Source organism: Haliotis rufescens, unplaced genomic scaffold (assembly GCF_023055435.1).
Source record: "Haliotis rufescens isolate VD_foot unplaced genomic scaffold, xgHalRufe1.0.p SCAF_10, whole genome shotgun sequence".
Taxonomy (NCBI): domain Eukaryota; kingdom Metazoa; phylum Mollusca; class Gastropoda; order Lepetellida; family Haliotidae; genus Haliotis; species Haliotis rufescens.
In genome coordinates this window covers 20,468,555-20,493,724 of record NW_025963780.1, presented here as the reverse complement: position 1 = coordinate 20,493,724, position 25,170 = coordinate 20,468,555, and the positions used below count along the sequence as shown (strand labels likewise).

Sequence of the window (25,170 nt, the reverse complement as noted above, 5' to 3'; positions counted from 1 at the left end):
TGACATGCATTTTTTAGTCATTGCGACACGTCTGTGCTTTATACATTTAATACAGGACACACACATTTCAATGAACCCTAGTGATGGGACGATACACTGATGCATCGGTGGATCGCGATTTTTTACTTCTCAATACAAGAATCGATCACAGTCGCACACTAAGTAAAAGGTATCCATTCTTACTTTAAATGTTTTCTTGAATAAGTGTTTACACTAAACACTAATTACTAGTGAAAATGAGTAGTTAAAACGTAAATATTTTCATCCATTGTGCCAGACCTGACACTGCCAACTGTAAATTGCGTGGTTGAGTGAGTGAGTATGGGTGGAGAGAGACACCAGTAATGGGCTTCACACATTCTACCCATGTCAGGAATTGAACCCAGGGTCTTTGTCGTGACGAGCGTACGCCCCTCCAACTGTTAATCATTAGTGTGCCAGGTATATGCAGCGTTAGAAACTAACAGTTTTAGACCACTAGTCCTTATAATGATAACATATAGCAAAACCATTACAAAGGGCAAATTGCTACTAGTCCTTATGATACCTTAACTATTGGGCAGTTTGGCAAGGACTATAGGACTAGTGCCAATTTCTAACACTGTATATGGCAATTCTGTCTATGAAAAAGGTGGCTTACGCACCACAGATAAGTGCACATGCACGTATCATGATACGTGTCGTATCGTGAGCAAGGTATCGGGATACGTATCAGATCGCACAGTTGGTATATTAGTCCCAGCCCAAATGAACCCCAAGAAATTAAATTCATCACAGAGAACTGCACCTAAAAATTATGATGTTCAGTACCATCTGATTGTCTGCTGGTACTGACCAACATTTTGACATAAAAAATTGATTTCTGAAACACACAGCTTTGTTTTCCCCAGGTCTTTCCCAAAAAGAATTCTACTGACATAACATAATGGTGTATGAGAACACATCAGCATGATAAATATCAAATAGTATCAGTATATCATTATCACTTTATATATAACAAAAAAGGTTAAGGATCAGGAATATTAGGCTTAGAAAAATAAATTAATTGGTTCCCAGGCAATTGCTTTTGAAAATATAGTGCGGGCGGTGTTTTTGGTGGGTTTTTTCTTAGTTGTTCAAACTAGTATATATAAGCAAATAAACAGTTGTGTAACCAAATACAATCAACCTGGAAAAAGGGCCTCGCTACATAAATGTATTCCTTGATGAGTAAAATACTTGAATACAGTATTTGACTGCCATTGGACATGGAATATTTAAGGATTTTATTGTTGTTTTTTTAAATGGAAATAAAACCGAAACGTGCAGTGAACTTAAAGATGATGCAGGTGGTGCCTGAGAACCAAGACTATTCTTTTTTGGGCCTTATTGGGAATATTATTTTTTGCAGTGAACACATCACCTAACTTTTCGTGTTCATTAAAGTCTTCTGCCATAGGCATTTCTGAGAGAAAGAAATTGACAAAATTAATGCAAATCTTATTCCATTAAATATATAAATATTTCAAAAGACTACAACTATCTATTAGCTTGTAAACAGTCACCATCAGAGCCAAACTGAATGATGTTCCCCAAAACAGGCATCAAAGGTTCCAGGAGTCTATTGATCTTCCAACATTCATAAACGGACAATTCGAGCGCCAGTGAAACAAGTCTACAGCCCCCAAGTACATGAGGATTCCATTGAGTCGCATGTACCTATGTCTGAGGCAGTAAATCTCCCAGGAGAGACACAGTCAGGTTGACAACAGTGTCCACATATCACAGATCAAAGACAGTATTGGACTCTCATAGTCATAATAGTGCTTTATCATCCATTCAAATCAACAAACTAGACTGGTATTGTGTTGGGGACTATATCAACAATATAGAAAGACAGTCTCTGACATTAGCCACTCATCCACAGCCTGAGTATCGTAAAATTCTGTTCGGTCCAGTAATCTCAGCAAATAACAGTCCATATAGTAACACTAAAATCTACTGAAAATGATGCTAAGAGCCAAGTTCAGGCTAGTAAACTCAAAAGTTTTTGGCACAGACCAATCATATGATGGGACGGGTTTTTGAATTTTTTACCCAAATAATCTGTTCTTGTTAAGTTGTGAAAAAAGCCCCAAAATGGCCTCATGTTCTGCAAAAATTTTAAAATAAATTGTTCACTGGATATGCTGAATGTTCTGAAAACATAATGTGTTTGGCTAAAAAACACTTGTTTGGCCCTTCCTTTCAAAGAAACAGATGGCGTAGCCTTGCAGCGCTGACTGAAAAAATAATCCTATCTCAAACAAACTGGTCCAATCAATTGATCAATTGATATTAGAAAACAACGATCCTTGCCGCCAGGGTATGATGACACTAGGGCTCGGGTCGGGTGAGTACTTTGTAGGACCCGGGTATCCACAGGACTACCCGGACCCGAGGTTAGTGATATATTGTTTAATGACAAAAATTATCTAGAACTCTATGGTTACACTACAAGTCACTAATGTTCGCATTTCTTTCTGACTGTGCAGCCATTCCTTCTGATTTTTCATATAGTTGAATAAAGATATAACTTATTCAACTTCAGTGTTTGAAAGACAAGATTGTTTAATACATGTATCTAAATATGTTTTGCCAGGGCTATGCTAAAAATGTTCCCAATCGGACATTTTGAGACATCTGAGACCTACAGTGGGTACCCGGGTAGGGTTGGGTAATAGGGGGGGTAGTAAATTTGGACTCATCCCAGCCCTAGATGATACATTATCAACCAAGTCACCGAAGCTGACCATCTGATCCATCTGGTTGCCTCTTATGTGCTCGGGGGATTTTGGGAGTATCCATATGTTTTACTGTATCTTAATGTGTTATCACTATTTGGGCTTGAAATCATTCCAGATCATTACTATTGCAGTGCTGCATCTGAAGATATGGACTGAAACTTCAGAATTAAACATTACTTGAAGGAGTGATGTTCGGTGGGATATTGATGGATCCCCAGTCGGAGCCACTGGCCCAAAATCAATGTAATTTTGATGGGACACAAATTGTGCCTTCTAATTATATTCAACACGTTGTACCAAGATCAAAGGGATCACATTCTTCTATTTGAATTCAACCGTATCAAACTAACATCCAACAAAGACATTCTATGCATTCTCCAACAACTTCCAGGTGTAACCCAACCCCAACCACAATTACCTCTTTTGATTCACCGTCAATACGTTTGATGACCTTCAATGCCAGACCCTCCAGGAAACAATTGTCATGCATAACATCCTCAACAAGGGAAAATAGGAAGTGAACTTTTGACATGCCCCCCAGCGACTTGGATGCCCCCAAGACTCTCCTTGCCATGCTAATATATTGCTCAAGTCAATCTGCAACTGTCAATTGCTTGATCTCGTGTCCTCTTGTCTTGGGTTATAGGAGTTCGCAATCAGTTGATGGTATTGCTTTATTGCAGCGTGAACAAGTAACAAGCAATTGCTTAGATGGGTCAAAAGTTGACAGTCTTGGAATACCTTATGATGATGAAAAGGACACCAAATGCAGCCGTTGTACTGTGGTAGAAACTAACAGTCTTACTCCACTAGTCCTTATAATGTCATAACATGTGAGTGAGTGAGTTGGGTTTAACGCCGCTTTTAACATTATTCCAGTTATATCACGGTGTGTCAGCTTAATGTGGGAGGAAAGCCCGAAGTGATGCAGGCCTCAGACGTTTACCACTTCGGTGAAACCCACGAGCACGGGTATGGTGCTGACAAACCTAGAAACATAATTGGGGCGAACCGGGATTCGAACCCACAATCATAGGTTTCTGGCGTGCCCAAGAGACGCAACTCTGCACAGCGAATCGCGGCGCCTTAGACGACTGGGCCACCCGTGCCCCCGTCATAACATGTAGCAAAACACCTGTAAAAATGGCAAATTTCTACTAGTCCTTATGATACCTTAACTATTGGGCAGTTTGGCAAAGGACTACAGGACTAGTGCCAATTTCTAACACTGTTGTATTATTGCTTACCAAATAGTGCATGTCTGTATGCTTACATTAGTGATTGCCAATTCACTTCAATAAACTGTTCACTAAAGTTTATTATTAAAATTCCTACCACAAGTCAAACAGGTCCATTAGACAATAACATTCATGAAAACTAAGCTTAAAGTTTGCAGAATTGTGTGCAGAAGTATCAAATTTAGTAGCAGAATTAACAAAACTTGACAGCAGAATTTTTAGTTTTGGTGAGCCGCAAAATACAGCAGGGTCTAATCATTTGGACAGTTTACAACAGATACAAATATAACAGTAAGGTGTTTGAAAAGCTAGTTGTTCAGTAAAAGATCCCATTTGGAGGAGGATACATGGAATAGACAGACCAACTCAGACTAAGTCCAATTGAGATGAGTGAGTTCATACTAAGGTCAGAGAAGGTATCCCTGGCCCACCCCTCCTCACCTGTGTCTGCCTGTACCTACCCAGTCTACCACAAGACTCCAGGTGGGGTGGCCTGAATACACTCAGTCACACATGGATACCTTTATCACAAAACAAAATCATTTAAGATTTGATAATTGGATCAAATTGTGAATTTGGCCTCAGATGTTCATGAGTCGTGATTGAGTAGAGTTTCTGCCTTATTGAATCCCAGAATGTCAGCGTAACGGGGAGGAAAGCCAAAAGTGTTGCAGATTGTGTAGACCCATGGCATGGTGGTGACATACCATTAACAAAAGATCATCTTTAAGACCACGGGTTCCAACCACAATATCAGCAGATCCTGGCATAGGAAAGGGATGCAACTCCACATGAATAACTTGCAGAGCCTTACGCCAATGGGCTACCATCGCTGGCAGTCAGTAAACAATACCTCAAAGCTAAAATAAAACATGTTTCTTTCATTTTCAGAATAGGTTGGGTATTTTTGTACATAGAGATTATTTTTTTGTAATTTGGTTTCAAAATGTGTAGATGCACCTGAAGCATGGTTTACACTGGAGAAGAGCGAACATGCAATCACCATACTGACGTAGTCCCACAAGATTTCTATACACGTGCAGCCAGTGTTTGAAATTAAAAAAACTTCAAGACTGCCATCAGGACCATATACTTTAAAGGCTGCAGGCCTTGACTAAACTCTTAAGGTCCTTGTTTTAAAAGAACTGCAGCTTATTGTGACAAATAAATAAATAAATAAATTACTGCAAGCCATAAGAATCCATACAAATTTAAAACTACAGACGCGACACATAATCTACTTGCCACGGGCCTTCGGGCAGTCGCTTTTTTCGAACACTGTTTGCAACCAGTTGTTAGAAAATCAATCATTTATTGAGCTTACTGTAAACAAGGTAATATTCAAGGTTTTAAGAAGTTTCATGTTTTTCAAAAACCTGTCATCTGATACATATAATACAAATAAAACTATATCCTTGTTTACATACGGGAATAAAACAAGATTAGTCGTACATGGAGAGATAGTATCCTTATTATCCTCCCTCTGTTAGTGACACAAGATATGACCACTCAGGACTGAACAAGACCTTCTTGATTACCGTATATCGCTGTGTATAAGGCGACCCCACGTATAAGACGACCCCCCTGTACACGCCTTAAAAATCAACCCAAAATCCTATACTCCGTGTATAAGGCGACCGGGAATGAAACATATCACAAGTCTGACTGATATAGAAGATTAACGTGCGCTTTCCGACTGTAGCGTATTTCGCACACGGACATCAGAAGTTAGTTAGTTACTTTGGAGATTTAACGTGCGCTTTCCGACTGATGCGTATTTCGCACATATTACAAGTGCGCACACAAACCTTATATATGCAATAAAAATATGTTTATCTTGCGTTGTTTTTTTTCTACAACGATAGGTCGTGTGTGTAACTCCAGCACACGTCGCCATTTTGTGTTTACACGGTACGACACCAAATTGGGGCCCGTAAAATAAAATTCATTTATGAAGTAATAACATATAAGAGACAATGGTGAGTAATTTAATCGCCAATTAACTATGTTGTAACTAACTAGACTTATGTTTGCTTCACATTCAGCGTGTTTATTCCACAATCACTTGTACACACCGTCTCCAACAGTTGTTAATACAACTGTAAAAACAGCGGGAATTGATTTCAGCTTCACCGGTTATCACATGTTAGGTCACATGTGCAATATGCAAATGCTTACCGGTACTTCCGGCTCGACCACTCGCGGATGTTGATTGTTTTACCGTGTCAATCTGCATCGAGGCGAGGGTCATTTCAACTTTATTTGCAGAAATTATTAAACTTTATTCAAGGGAAAGAGATACAAATCATGTTTATGTATGGAAATAGTTATTGGAACAGTTATTGAGGACGAAATGCGAAGTTATATTGTCAAATGCTGGGCTGGCTATCGGACGCCGGTTGACATCGCCAGTGGGAAAAAAATGTTAGATCTTCGACTCCGTGTATAAGACGACCCCCCTTCTTAGCCCCCTTATTTTAGGTACGAAAAACTCGCCTTATACACAGCGATATACGGTACTACCAAGAAGTCAGGAAGCAGGAAAAGACAGACGACCCTGAATTGTTATCTGCCACTAATACCACAGTGACCTCTAAAGGGGCGGTGGAGACAATTATTTGTAGCCTGTTCTGAAAGGGATAGACATGGCCACTAGTCCAAATGTCCGGGGGTCGGGAAGCCTCGTGGTTAAAGCATTCTCTCGTCAAGCCGAAGGTCCGGGTTCAATTCCCGACACTGGTACAATGTGTGAAGCCCATTTCTGGTGTCACTCGCCATGATAATGCTGGAATATTGCTAAAAGCGGTATAAAACCATACTCACTCACTCACTCACCATCTCATATCTCCAGGACTGACAATCTGTGCGCAACACACCTAACTTGACCTATTAAGTTCTTGATCTCCAGCCTAGGAAATTTTTTTTTTTTTCAAGACTAGTCCAGGGAACTAAGTGGTAACAGTATTTCACTAGTATTCTTAGTGAGAAATGTAGCTAAACCTGCTTGAACGAGGCAAAAATATCTATGTTTAAATTTTCTGTCAGTTATATTCAGATCCAGTTTGTTTTAACATTGAAACATTGAATACTAGTTCAGAAATATGACCCTCAAATACTACTCAAATGAGGACTACCATCATTGCATTTTTACTTGTCCTCCGCATAAATTAGTAGACTCAGTAAAGCAGACTAACATGAAATTTGAAGGCTGGATAACATGTCTCAAAAAAGATGTTATTTAACTAAGCATAATGCCATGCATGGAATCGGCAATTCTGTAGTCTGGCAGACGGTCCCGGGCATTGACCTGTGAAAAAGTGAACTTAATGGGTCCCCTGCTGATAGGTCTGAAACCTGGCCGATCTTTTCACCAGGCCACCCATTTCACTCATATAGCCACATCAATCTGAAGGTATGAGAGGTATTAAAGTAAGATTACCAGGTCATCAGAAAAGGATGTGTGTCTACAAAAGTTTTATTTCACACACAGTTAGTAAAATTAACATATATTATTACATTCACACAAATTGTTGCAGTCACACACATTGTTACATTCACTAACAATGTAAGTCACACACATTGTTTCATTCACACACATTGTTACATTCACACGAATTGTTACATTCACTTACAATGTTAGTCACACAAATTGTTACATTCACACATATTGTTACATTCACTAACAATGTTAGTCACACACATTGTTACATTCACATTGTTACACATATGACAGTGCCATTCTAATGTAACAAAAATACTCAAATTTGTCTGAAAAGATTTGATTAAGTTATTTCCCCTCCCAAAACTTAGACTTTCAGAATTATTTCAACATTAGTGGAGTAGCTGATTCCAGTGAAAACAATAGAGGGCGGACTTTTTTTCGATAACGGTGAATCACCAAGACCCCATGGTGAAACAAAGATACTGCTTTGGGGTTTAAAGATAGGAACTCATAAAAACACAGCTGACTTGCCACAACAATGTGCAATAAATCCAGTATCAGTTATGAATACAGTACCGTATTCGACGTAATAACCGCCCTGCTCTAATAAGCGCCGTACTGCGATATTTGCTAATATATTTGCTATTGAACAATCCCATTTAGCACCCCTTCCGATTGATCAATGTACACAAGACTTATTTATTCGCATATAATACGCACTCGTGTGTTATATGCATTCTTAATTATGGGCAATTAAATCCTGGAAAAATGTATCAGTCGCATATAAAGATTTCAGTCTGTCAGCATAAACCACGAAATTTATCTTTTAACTCTGTTTTTTTCCACCAAAATAATATTCCGTGGAATACGGTATGTGAACAATTTCAGCACCAAATGCCAACATTGATCTTCAAGTTGGTCCAGTAAGGTAAAAATACATATCACTTGATGTTGGCAATTTACCACTCCTCCAGTCATGCAAATACAATAAATGGTATTTATTTAGGAATGTCATTAAATATGATGTATTTGTCAATGACTCACAAATGTACTGACTTTAAAAACTCTTGTATCGCTTATCTCTGAAGGTTGTCACTGTAATATGACAATCACTGTACCGTCAACTCGTGTTAATCCGACATGGTTGGTTGCATATGATTATGTCGGATTAACGAGTATGTCGGATTAACAAAATTAAGTATCTACTAAGCAGTACAACTGTCCTGTTTGATCTTTTGATCTTTTGTCCATAACAAGGAAAATCTCATTATTGTTAGCGTAAGGCTTCACAAATATCTCTCATTTTGTTTGTTGATGAAGTAAAGCGACCACCTGGGACTCCAATTGTCATTACCGAAACTCCCAGATTAGGACTCAAATAAGCAAGCATACAGATACTTGGGTTGGTTGGTTGGTTGGTTGGTTGTTTAGTAATATTCAGTAATATTCCAGCTATATGTCGGTCTGTAAGTAATCTAGTCTGGACCAGAAAACCCAGTGATTGACATCATGAGCATCGATCCACGCAATTGGGATCGATGACATGCATCAACCAAGTCAGCAACCACCCGATCCCGTTAGTCACCTCTTATGACAAACGGTCGCCTTTTACGGCAAGCATGGGTTGCTGAAAACCTACAGATACTTGGTAATAAAGTGCCACATCAGAGTCGCTTTCCTTCCAACTTTTTCATTCACAAACCACAAAACTGCACAATTAGATTAACAAGTACTCTGTGAAGTCATTTAGTACAAAATACATCTCTCTCCTCCAGAAAGCATTTTTATCTGATGCTGACTTCATGTGGAATAGATGGCAAGACTTGCGTATTTATACTCTAGACTGGTTTTTATAAGTTTTCATACAATACATATACTACTCAAAAGAAGTAAAGGAAACCTGATTCTTTCAAATTACTACAGATAATCGGTCATGGCACAGCAGAAGTTGGGTGTTCTAAAAGTTCTTTTAAGTAGCATATATTCCACAGGCATGGTCCAGGACTAAACACAAAGCACTGGGGCAGTATCTACCTTCAAAAGTATTCATCAAGTTCGTAAGTCACAGCAAATATCCTATCGTTCTAGCCACAGTGAACAAATGTGAACCAACACAAGAATTGTCCCAAATCAGCCGACACTCAACACAAACATATCTACACAGCATACTAAGGTTTACTAACAGATTATTATCACCTTCAACTACAGAGAATGAAAGGCCTACAGTCAGGTTGAGTCAGTCAGCCCGGAGAGAAAGGACAAACACCCCCTGCCGAGAGATGGGTTGATTAAGTCCACCAAGATGACTGGAGATGTTTGTCTAAAATACTCAATAAATATTACCCCAAGTGAATGCTTGTCAAGAAGGATTTGGAGATATGAGTAGTCCATGATAGACACCTTAAGCTGAAGTACCATACTTCATCTAATAGAGTGAGCGAGTGAGTTGGGTTTAACAGTATTCCAGTTATATTACAGCGTGTCAACTTAATGTGGGAGGAAAGCCTGAAGAGTTGCAGGTCTCAGAAATTTACCACTTCGGTGAAACCCACGAGCACGGGTATGGTGCTGACAAACCTAGAAACATAATCGGGGCGAACAGGGATTCGAATCCACAATTACAGGTTTCTGGCGTGCCCAAGGGACGCAACTCTGCACAGCGAATCATGGCGCCTTAGACGACTGAGCCACCTGTGCCCCCCAATACATGATAGAGGAAATATGGTAGCTGGCCTCAGCAGGACCTGAGCATAGGGACTTACACATGAAAGGGTATAGGAGCTATATGCCACAATTATATCAACAATCAATGTTTGAGGACACACTCATATACTGAATATTGGATCACACATGGGTGTATATACATAGTGGTATAAATTTGGTTCAATAAAAGCATGACATGTCTGCTATTACCTACATATCTGAACATACTAAATATCGAAGAAATTTCAGAGCAAATATTTAAATATTTTCAGGAACTATGACTCCCTTAAGGTGCCTCATCATCTAATTAGTGACACGTATGAAGGATTAACAAGATTCCCACTGTCCCCATCACTTTTTGAAATGACAAATGACAGTTCAGTTTGATTTCCTAACATCAACATGTTATAATGGAGGTCATATCAGCAACAAGAGCTGTCATGCATCGACCACCTCATCATTAATGGTATTATAATTTTCTTAAATACATCTTCTCCACCATAGTGCCTCAAGACCTGGACTCATATTCACTCCCAACTTCCTGCAATGAAGCACAACACTGCTAATGTTAAATGCACTGCTGACAAAACAGCCTTGAACTCAGTTGTTCATCAATTTGTAGGGTCACTGTGACCCTCAGACCACATCAATATTCACATGTCCTTTTCAACCTGGGCAATCGCATCCTAATGAAGCATTAGTGAGGCAGCCCCACTGGCTCCCGACTGTCCTGTCCCGATCTAGGGTGAAGGTTGAGAAGGGCAAATTACCTACTAGGATCAATGCCTATTGCTATGATGCAACTTCACAGACAAAAGCTGATGTTCGACAACAATAAGAGAAAATTACTGGGTGCAAGTCTGAAAAACTTCAAAACATTATCTTGAATTCATATTAATTACCGTCACTGAAGCATAAACCAGCTGCAACACATGACTGCAATTATCCTTAATTTCAAGGTATTCCTCGATAACATTGGAGTTGGGCGATTAGTCCAAATCTCCAGAGTCCATTAGCAGTGAAGCAGAACACTGCAGGATCAACTAAGGGCTGTGTTGAAGGTAAACAGTCTGCTCGGTCTGGTTTCAAGGAGCTAAACCTTCACAGTCTATACTGCTTCAGCTTTCAGGAGGCCTTAGTGAGAGAAAGAACTACTTTGGTATTATACAAAATCACAGTCCTATAAGGTCACACAAGCATTTATCCAGGATTCCAAACTTAGTGCCCTTGGCAGGCAAATTGGGAACAAAATTGTGATTTTTTTTCAAAATGGGATTTTTTTAATGTTCTTATTTCATAAATTATGAGAAAATAGCTAATTTTAAATTCAAATTGGGAATTTCTAGTGTTAATTGCTACATACTTGGGGCTGAATATCTCTGAATATACCTTTTAGATAAACTGACTTGGTATAGCCAAATTCTATCCCTTACATCAATCCTGTAATAATTGGTTAGCCAACTTACACCGAGATAATATCTCAGTGTGACATGTCAGCACTTATTGCAACACCTATACAGGGTTAAAATGGGCACCATGGTAAATAGCATAGTCAGAAGGGATGGAATCTTCAACATGCTTTAAATGTAAATTTTAAAGCACAATTATGTAAATGTACTTTGACGGTTGATTATTACTATATTCCCTTTGATTAAAAACAGAACTCTTTTCTGTATGACTATGACTTACTGAGATCTGTTGACACATGTAATGTTACAAAACTTAACCATAAACACCCACTGGCCATATATACTAAAACCTATACTAAAACAGACATTAATACTTGTCCAAGGTTCAGTGCAACAACACTGACCTCTAGGCATAACAAGTCAGTTGAAAAGGGACAACCTTGCCTGTACCACTATAAGGAATTATCTTCCAATATTTGACCTTAATTTACTTTCCTAACAATAATAAGTCAGGTGTAAAGGGAATACCTTGCCTGACCCCTAGATCTAGATAAACCGCTTCTGTACCAAAACGTTAAGAAGTCATCTACAGATATCCGACCTTAATCTACCTTCCAAAGCATAACAAGTCAGGTGTGAAAGGACAACCTTGTGTTACCCCTAGCTAAACCTTTACTGTAGCGATCTGTTAGGAGTTATCTACAGACATCTGACCTTACTCTACTTTCCCTGGGAGTAACAACTCTGAAGTAATCCAACATTCAGAGCCAGGTCAGTCAAACACAAACTGTATGTACAAACCTGACTTGTGCCCCTAATTAGTTTGTGCAGAGTCAAACCCAGGGTATCAGGCAGGCTGTGACGCTGACATTTCACCTTCAACATTTCTCTCGGATTCCGACTCACGCGTTGCAGCTTAGTCATAAGAGTGTTATTCCACTGCTTCAGCAGCTGACATTCTAACCCCTAAACTCAGGACTACATTCACGAATTAGACAACAATTCTGGACTGACAAATAATATACTTTTTAAAAGTGCCAAATGTTTTTCATAACATAATGTACTGCCATAAACACACATTTCAGTGTTTGAAATTAAGCATTAAAGTAAAGGTGTGCGTGTCGTATCCCTCTCAGTGTTTGAAATTAAGATTGAATGTCGCTGGGTTTTTGTTATAGGTGGTCCTGAGATAAAAATACCACAGCAGGACAACTTAAGACCCGATGACCAACCAAAATATTAACACTGGGTTGGTTCCACACAACACTGTTGTTACCATGGTTACCAAAGACAAGGATCCTTGTATGATTTTAAAACAGGAATTTCAGAGGGATCATTATCTTACAGGTCAAGCTATTTATGTGTTTGTTGTTTAACACAGCAGTGGCCTGTAATAATCAAATCAGAACCAATCAAACAATTCATAGTGTGAAGAACAATACACACTACTAAGCCTTGCTCCAAGGCTGTACTGAATGATAAGTCCATGGGGGTTAGTAATTCTATCCTCATAAAGGGCAAGTCTAGATAAAGCGGACAGACAGTAAGGGCACCTGTCTCTTTTGGGACAACTTATTCTTATTATTTATATAACCTAGGAAATATGATATGATATTTATTGCCTTAGAGACTTGTGCAAGTCTATATTCAATCTTAACACAAGAATATAGTAGTGAGTGAGTGAGTGAGATTTTACGCCGCTTTTAACAATATTCCAGCAATATCACGGCGGGCTTCACAAACTGTACCCATGTCATGGAATCGAACCCGGGTCTTCGGCGTGATGAGCGAACACTTTAACCACTGGGCTACCCGACTGCCCCCAAGGATATAGTAACAGATAATACGAAGTATGAAGTGACTGTAATCTTGATGCATTTGCAAATGTCCTCCTTTCCTTCCCTACAACATCACACACATATATCACATGTGTTGTGACATTTACATTTCTCCCGGAGCTAGGGCAACACCTGAACAACAATAAACAATACCCAATCAGTGTGATCAATGAGTTAATTGAATCTACAGCCTACAGGTAAACTGGAGACCCTGTCTGTGTCAAGACACATGAATCCTATCATGGCACACACCTTGATGATTATCTGTCATACCTATCGTTGTTTATGACCATCCTTCAAAGCCGTCACCAGGGAGAGTTCAGACAATCACGTCTATCAGCCATGCAGATATAGGCAGGCACTAGTCAGAGACTTATAAATATAAGTGGAATCTAATTTATTTGTTGTTTTCTCCCCAAATCTAGCTATTGTACCATGACTTACTCACGAAAGTTTAATGTCAATGGTAACAGAGTCTCATGTCATTTAGAGTCTTAATTACAAGTGTTCAGCTCCTATGTGGTAAGTGAGTATGGTTTTATGCCGCTTTTAGCAATATTCCAGCAATATCCCGGCAGGGGACACCAAAATGGGCTTCACACATTGTAACCTCAGCACAAAAGAAGGCGAAATGATAGCTTTGTTTGCTTGTTATATTCAGCAATATTCCAGCTCCATTACGGCGGTCTGCAAATAATCTAGTCTGGACCACGCAATCCAGTGATTGACATAATGAGCATTGATCTACACAATTGGGATATGATGACATGCATCAACCAAGTCAGCGAGCCTGACCATCTGATTCTGTTAGTCACCCCTAACGACACGCATGGGTTGCTGACGACCAATTATAACCCGTAATATCAGGGGAGGCTAAATGATAGTAAATCTTTGATTTTTTAACATGAGAGTAATGACAAAGACAATGATTGCCATTCCTGATTAGTTTTCACTGTATCATTTACTTAATGTATTTGTACTAACTAGTGAGTGAGTTGGGTTTAATGGCGCTTTTAACAGTATTCCAGTTATCGCAGCGTGTCAGCTTGATGTGGGAGGAAAGCCCGAAGTGATGCAGGTCTTACATGTTTACCACTTCAGTGAAACCCACGAGCATGGGTATGGTGCTGACAAACCTCAAAGCATAATAGGGGCGAACCAGGATTCAAACCCACAATCATAGGTTTCAGGGACGCAACTCTGCACAGCGAATCGCAGCGCCTTAGACGACTGGGCCATCCGTGCCCCCTACTAACTAGATAGGTAGATCACATTTTTTATTATCTTGAAATATCAAGAAAAAAATGCAAATGGTCCCAACAGGCTTCCACACTCGACAGGTTGATGCATGTCATTGTGGATCTTCATGTCTGCGAACCTACGCAAGTTTTCCAGTATCACATCATGAGGAGGTTGTTGAATAATGCATGTCTTCTTGCTAGATTCACAGGAAGTTAATAGAGCCAGGCCTCGGGCTATTTGATAATGACACACTTTTCCCATAACAGCAAACCAATCCTCAAAGCATTTACCATCCAAGGGATACTGACCTCAGCAATGCTCACTCACACCCCAAACTAAACTAAACACCCGTCCAGACCGCCTCAGTGGTATAGTGGTAGAGCATCCACCCAGAGAGCGAAAGGTTGGGGGTTCGATCCCCTGCCGCGTTATACCAAAAGAGGTTAAAGGATGATACTTATTACCCTGCCTGGCTTGGACATAAGGACTGGAGTCAGTATACTGTGACTGAGTGGGGTATTCATGTTAAATTGCGGCATGGTATCTCAGTGGGCTAGCACAATAAAATCGGGATTAGTCCAGACTAGTACAAACAACCACACAGTGCACACACACACGTGCATGCTTGTTGCTTTGTAAGTGCAATAATCTTGGACTCGACATTAAGCCAATTTCACCTCACCTAAACACCCATCCATTTCACCACCCATCCTATTACTTGACATCATTTTACTCACCCATCCAACTTACCAATACAAGTAACCCATCACCTCACTTACCATCCACTAAAAGTGACGCGTAAACCCACTCACTCATTCGCCAGAGCTTCAAGACATAATCCACTCACGGATCTAATTTATTTAGGCCCATGGTTCACGATTGGAAGAATGAAGTGAGACTCGGGATGTAATAAGATATCCCAATATTTATGTACCAATACAAATGTATTAATATTCATACTAAATTGATAATTCACTACCACAAACATTTACATTTGTTGAGACAACCATGGTTAAGATGGACAAAAAGAAAGCCGAACATTCAATTTTAACCATTTAATGGCTCGGCCTAGTTTATATTAAAGCAAACAGTCGCATAATTGCAGGTGTACATTGGACTTTGTTATCCATACACATACAGACTAACAAATAAATAACTATTGAGCAATATATCTATTTATTACCCATAGGATTAGTCATAACCCTGTTCATAAAATTTGTATGTGCACTAGCGCAAATATCACTTCTCGTGCAACAGTGTACAGTTTCGGACTGTATTGTCAGCGTAATTCGAATCTTATTGACATAAAGTGGTAATGGCGCCACACTAGAAATGACGTCATAGCTGAAAATCACTGACGTCATTCGACAAATTGTCTTTTTTAAGACAGCGGTGATGATCAGTGCTTTTTTCTACAGGGGAGCTCAAAAGGATTATGAAACAACGGGTAATAATGAAATTATTACACACACACACATGTGTCATACTGATTTTACTAAACTCGGGTAAGAATTCATGTATTACCCTCACTTTCGCTCAGGAAATACAAGAATTGTGACACTCATTTCGTAAAATCAGTATGACACACACGCTCCTAAAATAATCTATGCTTTTGAGTTGATATATTGATACTAAACTTTCCAATCAATGACATCCCCAAGAGAGACATATTTTCAAATATGGCCGTGTGTTGGTTATCCTGGGCTCAGTATATGACTGTCTGTCACATCTTGGTGACTACCTTCCTACTTCAGCTGACAATCAAGTCCTTCACAGGGATTATCTCCTGAGGAATTCAAACAATTTCCAACATCCTCCAGGACAACAGTCACTAGAGCTGATTAGCTGCCATTTCATATGTCAAGTTGTTAACCAGGTGAACACAGGGTAGACACAGACCGATTAATGACAATTTCATGATCATAACTGAAGTGTTATACTCAAACTGTCAATAGAACAATTACAACATAGCAATGTTACCAAGAGATTAGGGCAGCGAAGGTCCCAAGTAGTAGTAGTAGTAGTAGTAGTAGTAGTAGTAGTAGTAGTAGTAGTAGCAGCAGCACTAGCAGTAGTCCGTGCTTCTCACCCCCCAGAAGATCTGGGTTAGTCTTTAGCAACCCATAACCCATACTTGTTATAAGAAACAACTAACAGGATCAAGGAGGGGTGGTGGGGGGAGGGGGGAGTGGGAGTGGAAGAAGGGGAGAGTGCAGGTGGTGTTAGCTTGGTTGGTTCCCAGTTGAGCAGATCGATGCTCATGATGTCAATCACTGGACTGTCTGATCCAGACTTCATTATATACAGACTGCCATAACAGCTAGAGTAGCGCTGAATAACGCGTCAAACAAGGTATGAACAAACATATGACCAGTCTCACTAATATAGCTCAGGCGGATAAACTGTAAGATCAGTGTGCTCTAACTGCTCTTTGTCTACAGGTGTTCATTAGATGTACATTTCACTGCTTACACGGGTGTTCATTACGATGTACAGTTCATTGCTTGGCCAGTTGTACATTACGATGTACAGTTCATTGCTTAGACAGTTGTTCATTACAATGTTCATTGCTTGCTGAATTGAAATGTGTTAAGTTGAATTTTCGAATTTTCTTCTTATAATGTACAATAACTTTCCATCACTCATTTTACATTTACTGTCTACAGAACAAATAATGCATTTCTTGAGTCTTCAGAACAATACAGTCTTGTTAAGCTCCTGCAACAAATACTGTGCTCTTTGCTTTGGACTATATCTAGTACAGAACAAATGCTGCATCGTTACATTCGTTATGCTCCCCCATCCACAAAACAATTACTGCATCGTTACATTTGTTATGCTCCTATGTATGGAAAACAAATACGGTGTCGTTAGACTTATTTCATTCCTACTCCACGCAACAAATACTGCATCACTGCATTAATTGTGCTTCCATGTCTAAAGAACACATATGGTGTAGATACATTTGTCACCCTCCTATGTCCAAAGAGCACATACAACATCGTTACAGTCGTTACGCTCCTATGACCAAAGAACAAACACTGTAGTATTATTCTCCTACTCTACACTGCATTGTCGCACTGTTATTTGTTTCTCTTCACAGAACACAACTGACCCACGGCCAAGTAACTGTTATGAGACAACCCCCACTTCAGCTAAAAGATTGCCAGCTCCTTAGAGGGATTATCTCAGCAGGAATTCCGGCAATTAGGACCCCACAGGGCACCTTGTGGCGACAGACACATGAAGGTCAGAAGGATTCAACTTAGTCCTATTGATCAAACAAGGATCTGCTTCGATAGGATCCACATCACTCAGGTGACCCACACATAACCATGTATTCTCAAACAGGAAGACACTTACACTGCAGCTCTTCAGTTCAAAAGGAGGATTATTCACATCTGAGTTGTCTTTTGTGAAGACAGTATTTTCACATATGTAAAACAATACAAAGTATGTTTGAGGAAGACAATCCGAGATGGTGAGAATAAAACAGGGACCTCTAATTCCAGCGTGTGGTATTAATAAAACAACCAATTTCTTCAACCAATATTGTTTTATGACACTATTGACAGTCTTCCAAGGTTCCAATACTTCATGTCCATTTTTCTTTTTCTGATCACATGGTAATGGTATTTTGAGCTGATATATACTACTCAACATGTTCTAAGGACTTTGATGACTATTTTGATCCTTACAAAGTATTGAGTAGTATATTTAGTTGTTATACAACCAACATTAGTGTTTGTATTTCTTGCATTAAAGACAACTCGTAGTTTAAACCAATGAAATGACTCAAAAGCATAACAAATTGTACACAGTCATATGAAACAGTTACATCAAACAATATATGTTTTCTTTTAAATACATGAGAAGGCAAACAAATAAAATGTATTGAACATGTTGAATAAGTTATTAGAAAAACTACTTGAAGTTCTGAGACACTAGTCTCAGGTCAAAGTGTAGTCCTTTTGGCAGTCATAGTCTGTCTCATAGTCCCTTAACCATATTACTTTCCCTTCCGCCCAGCCCTTACAGTAACGCAGAAACCCTAAATGAAGCAAGTCTAGATTTCCCTCAGGTTCAGAATCTCCAATCTCACTGGTGCTCCTTTTCAATTTAAAAGAAGTTATTTATTTCTATAGATCAATATTAAATATTTTCAGAGACAAAGCATTAGTCTATGGCAGTCACTGCATTATAGGAACAGATACATCTAATTCTTAAGGCCTGGAGGAATATAATTCGAAGGAGATTCTTTAAGGGATGAAAATAAAGTGTCCAAAATAAAGGCTGTTTGCATTATCTGATGTCTTGCAGTAGAAGATATCTTGCAATAAACCCACCTAGTCCACATTCAGACAAGTGGGTTATGTAAGCAAAGTAGATTCTGATAGAAAACAACAGTCCTTCCAGATTTTCAACAAGTATAGGGACTAGTTGACTAGAAGCAGTGTCTAAATCTGTTGTCTTAGTATAAAGTTCAAACTGATAAATAGCTGACAATTAATCAACCATAAATGTAGAGAGATATTTTTCGAAAGTCACTGAAATGAAATTAGAATGGAGAAGAGTTGGGAAAAGAAAGAAATTATTGGATCAAAATTCTCCACTTCTTTCCTTGAAAGAAAATATTTGAAAAATATACCAAATTTCATTTTTAATAATCAGGTATTCACTCAACATCTTTCGTAGACTATTTCTTTTGAATTCAAACAAGCAGTCATCAAACAGTATCTTTGATGTTGTCATCCTCTGAACTTATACCATCCAGCATAATCTGTAATGTCAACACACGGCACATTCCTCAGCCAATTGCATGACATGCATTTTAAATGACAATGCCTAAAACTTAAACTAAAATTCCACAACTTATACAGACATTATACCTCATGCACAGCTAAACTCACAATAGCTTATTACCAACGCACAAAACCCCACTATGAATGAAAAACATTAACACACTGATATCCGATGACAAGAGACATAAATATAACGTAATGGCAAACCAGTTAAAGTTCATACAGAATCAGCAATGACGAAAGGAATATTTTCAGGTTTATTCATAAGCTATTCTATGATGACAATGACACAAAACTGCCACCCCAGCAGCCAACAAAGCTGGTCCTTTGTGCTGTGGTCGGCTGGCTACTTGACACAGACATTCCGGAGATGAAGCGATGTGTAAAATTGCCCCATGGTTTGAGTTGAGTTCACTCCTATTTCACTGTAGTGGGTCAATGGGAGTGTGTTGGTTTATTGAAGTCTTAAGACTCTATTGTGTTGAAGATTCAGCAGATAGATGGTAGTCCACTTTTGTGTTTCCGAGACAACTTTCTGACATACCCGGAGCCGAGATGACTTTTTGAGCATACCCTGTTGAATGGCTAGATGTGATAGTTTTGTGGAGTTGATGCTGGTGATCGCTACAAGTATAATTAAAGTATCATTGTACTGGGTGGTTCCTTTGTCTTGACAGAAAGCTAAATCCACCCCTGTATTAAAACCAGCTCAGAAGAAAATAGTAATAATTCAGAAATGAGATAATGATATAGTGAATCATGTTGCAAATACATCAGCCTTGTCTACACGCAGAGGAGTACCTCCCATAACATAAAGTACAAATAAACGAGCAGCCATCCAACACTTAATTTTCAAAATTAACGTTTGGGACCATAAAAAATTATTGATCATGATTATGAGGCGCCTAGATGAAAATCAAGTAATGATGAAGCTTAATTGTTCCAAATAAACTTGACATTTCATCCTTTGGTTCTCAAACAATGCAACAGCAATGTTCAAAACTAAGCATGAAGGTCTAAGTAGGTTTCCTTGACATAGTCCTGATGTGAAAACGTCAAGATGTAGAAACTGACCACATTAAATACTTAACGTTAAGGATCCCCCTATTCAAACACAACAATAGGGTAAAACAATGATAAAATACAACCAGACGATGGCTCATTTCAGACTTAGTGTTAACTCAGTCCATATGTGAAATGACCTGAACTTTTTCAGAAAAGCAGTTAGTCCTTTCAGAATTTGACTTGTTTCAGTATGAGTAGACACATGGCAGTGTTAATGAAACCTGTTATAAGACATTTCGTCACAAATGATATTGTAAAGAATCTTTGTCATGTAACCCATTATGATCAATACAAAAAGTATTTTTAGAAATACCGATTGACAAATTGACCTTCGAGACGTACCAGTGAAACCTTTAACTAGTTTATTTAGGAAATCACTGTCTAAAACAGCAAAGGTTCTCATCATTTAATTTATGGCAGACTAGTATATGTTCAAGAAACCCCAACTGACAAAGCATTAAGAACTACCACAATAGTGTGACAAAACTTATCCTATAAGGTTTTAGCAATCTGAACAAAAGAAAGCAATTGACAAAACACAAAGATCTACCAAACACTTTGATAAACTTTTCAATCAGTTATTATTCAAATGAAAGACATGTGTTTGTTCAAGGACTTGCAACTAAGAAGGCACCAAGAACTACAACACTTTTCACTTACACAGCGATAGAAACTAACAGTTTTAGTCCACTAGTCTGAATAATGATAACATATAGCAAAACCCTTAAATGTCAAATTTCCACTAGTCCTTATGATACATTACTATTGGGCAGTTTGGCAAGGACTACAGGACTAGTGCCAAGTTCAAACACTGATACATTGTTTGAAGCCCCACACCATTCATCAAGGTTTAATGTACCAAAGTCAAAGCGTCATTGAGTTCAAATTTATTCAGAATGTCCTATTTAAACTATTTTTGTGACATATATTTTTTAAGGCAATCTCTCAGGGTTCATAGCATTACCTATGCTTCCTTGTTCAAACATCTTGACGGTTGACATCTCCCAGTCAAACAGGGGGTATATACCGATAAGTACAAGCAATTCATTCTCTCTGTCAGTCTCCATCCTATAATCACATAGGGCCACCATTCATTCCCAGCCAACTGGAACACATGGCCCATTCAGTGGCATAATACACTGCAAGCAAACATGGAGCAATCTTTGTAAAACTGCCATCAAAGACGCACTCTATACATCTTAACTGCAGAACAGGTTTAAAAATTCGCCTGCAGGATAACTGCCATCAAATTCAAAACATTAAACCTCATGGTCAAATAGCTTTTACAATATCTTTTTCCAGTCTGCATTAAAAGTACCAAGTAACCATATTTTTTTTATTGTGTCTACATAATAAATTTATACCAGGACAGTAGGGCTGGGACGAGTCCAAATTTCCTACCCGGGTACCCAACCCCCTATTACCCAACCCTACCCGGGTACCCACTGTAGGTCTCAAGAGTTGGGAACACAATGTCTAACTGGGAATAGTTTAACTGTAGCCCTGGCAAAAACTGTTTAGATACATGTATGAAACAAGAGACCATATAATAGACACATGGTCTCTTATGAAACGATCGAATCATGCATACACTGAAGTTAACTGAAGCTTTATCTTTACTCAAACACATACAAGTCAAAAGGAATGTGTGCATCATCATAAAGAAATGGAAACATTAGCGACTTGTAGTGTAACCACTGAGCAATAGTGAGTTTTTGTCATTAAACAATATGTCACGTGACTAACCACGGGTCCGGGTAGTTCTGTGGGTGCCCGGGTCCTACTCAGGACCCACCCGACCCTAGATACCCCTCCCAGCCCTACAGGACAATGAGTTCACTGAACATACATTTGGTGCAGTTGAACTTATTCAGCATTATACAATGCACTTTATTAATAGTGACTATCATTTTAGGATATAGAAACAATTTGAAGCTTACAGATAAATCACTGTTCAGGTGATAACAAACTTTTTTGCATCATGTAAACTATGTCAATGTAATACTTTGAACACTAAACCATAAGGTGAGTCAAAATGGGGTTTAACATACTTCTTTCTTTCTTTACATACCAATGGGACATATAATTCATCATATCTCGTGAAGAAGTGAACAATGACTTTCCTAATTAATCTCCAATGTTATTGGGATAACATATATGTTCAGATATCAACTGTGAAGAGAGTCTTAGGATTGAGGCTGTAACTTGTTTGACGTCATTGTATCATGTTTATAACTTATGTACTAATTTCAAACCAACTGTTTTATTACTTAAAAGCCTTGATTACAGCTTTAGAGCCTAACACATGTCACTTAGTCCTAAAATTGAAGATGAAGTATCCAATACTTGATGTAAAGAAAGAAAGTCCTTATCATAATATTACAAATTTATGATTTAGGAGGGCCAAATAAGATAGCATCAGTTCTAAAGCACTCCAGGATTAACATGTTAACACTGATTATCGATAGATATTCATAGGCGTCTTTCCCATAAACAAGGCGTCTTTCCCATAAACACATCATGCGGACTGATGACTGCAATGATAGTTCCTACCTAGCAGGATTCAAAATTAACATAAGTCTGTTAGTCTGAGACATTCAGGAAGGAAGGACTAGCGACATGTTATTGTGGACTGCCACATTTTTCCCATTAAGTAGATTGCAACACTAGCATGTCATCTGTTGCAGACAAGTGAAAATATAAATTTCTATCCCTGAACGTCCCCAGTAATGTCTACAAACAATTTTATCATGTTTATTGTTCCCATTACTCAGACTAATCATAATGATATGGGTCATATGGTCCAGTGGATCTTGGAGGTGGGGAGGCAGGAAGTTCACTTGACCAGGATCAACAGTAGGCAACACTCACTGCTTCATACTGGTGCGTGTGACAGCCTAAAGTTCAACATCATTTTTCATTGTACCCTGCTGTCTCCTGGTGAACTATCTGACAGACAGGGAGGTAAATACTGAACATAGTGTCATCCCGGTCAGACATTAGTCTGCCCCGGTTAAATCATGGCACACATACTGGTAATCAAATGGTTTAAAAGGTCAAGCAGATAATCATAATTCACCTTAACAATCAACATGAATTTAGGCCATGTCAGTGAGTAATCAATGGTAATAGGGTTTGGTGATGTATTTGTAAAGTTATGAAAGTAATTTACGGCTTGAATTCAACTAATAACACTGAATGTTCATACAGAATGAGGATTTCTTTTAATTTGGATGGATAGCCAAGGGGTTGTTGTCATAACCCTTATATTAAAAAAATAATATTTTATGAGTCCTTACTTAAACTGTTACAGCTAAACGTCCGTAGTTAATATGTAATGTATAACATTTACACTGAATACATACAATGTTTGGAATATAAATGTCTCAACTTGCAATTGACCAATTCAAGATGAAAATAGTTCACACAAAATGTGAAGAATATCAACTTTGTTATCAGATATCTTGTAGAATATATGTCTTGATATGAAACAAATATAGTCTCATTAACCGTTTCATTCAGGTAAAATAAATATTCCCACCAAATGCCATAAACTAATCAGCAAGATACCTCACCTCACTATGTAGTCTAATTAGCGTTGATTGATTAGCACAGCTGTCATCACACACGCAGCAATTAACGCCAGCATGACCACAATGACATAAGCAAGTGTCAGTGAATCAGCAAATAAGTTCAAGATAAGCGGACAGTACATTTGTACAGTAAATGTAACCTCTCACATGACTATCAACGAAAATCAAATCAAAATGATCATTAGTTCCAAAGGCATTAACTTAATAATATAAATTAGTTGTTTCCTGAAAGGCAAATGACAATAATTATCATAAAAGATCGCATAGATTGACAATAAACATACCGGCCAATGCTGCCTTGAATGGTGTATTTGCTTGTCAGGGGCTCCGTCTTGATCGTACTGTTCGGTACATAGTTGGACACTTTCAGCCCGTTCATACTTAGCATGTTCCGTTTCTACTCCCTCACAAGTGAATTACATTGCACCACATCAGCTCTGATAATCCAATCCTGAACATGTATATTGCCCCGTACCCAGCGATTATGTGTGTAATCAATGCAAATTCACAAAGGAATACACTCGGTGAACGATCGGTAATACACAATCGGACAGTCAGAGGTGCAACAAGCACCTGTCCTCGCTAAACTTTTCAATACTGTAAATGTATATCCCGATCTGACCGGTATGGTTTCTGTTTCTTTCCGGTTTACTCCAAACTTCTTGATCTTCTTGTTTTCAGTGTAAATTTCATTTATTAGTAAGAAAGCCTTTGCGATTCACCCGCTAGGCCTTCGCACTCCGGTCACTGGTGTAATAGCCAGTCTTCCGGTATTGAAAACGAGGCGCGTGTACTGGGTTACTGTCTGCAGTGATTTCAAAGCGGCGAGTAACTACACAGCAGAAACCAGTCGACATGTCGTTAAAAAGACGGATGAGCATGTGAAACGAATGACAATGTGCACGCGAAAACTGACATTAATGCGGAAACGGATTCAGCTGTGACAAGTTGATGCTAATCACACATGACTAAGACAGTTATGTCATTTTAATTTAGAATTATTTATATTACACACTGAAAGATACATGTCAGAATAAAAGGACACAAAATTAGAGCAAAACAAAGGCGGAAGA

General features: G+C 38.7%; 1 protein-coding gene across 1 annotated transcript in view; it reads right to left on the bottom strand.

Moving 5' to 3' along the window:
- The window catches only part of LOC124143112 (serine/threonine-protein kinase 17B-like), a 70,140-nt gene extending 45,263 nt beyond the window's left edge, over window positions 1-24,877 (bottom strand). Inside the window, exon 1 of the mRNA XM_048387967.1 lies at window positions 24,382-24,877. Within this exon, the coding sequence (XP_048243924.1) occupies window positions 24,382-24,485 (104 nt within the window). The 5' untranslated portion in view covers window positions 24,486-24,877. The remainder of the gene's footprint in view (window positions 1-24,381) is intronic.
- Window positions 24,878-25,170: the final 293 nt, after the last annotated feature.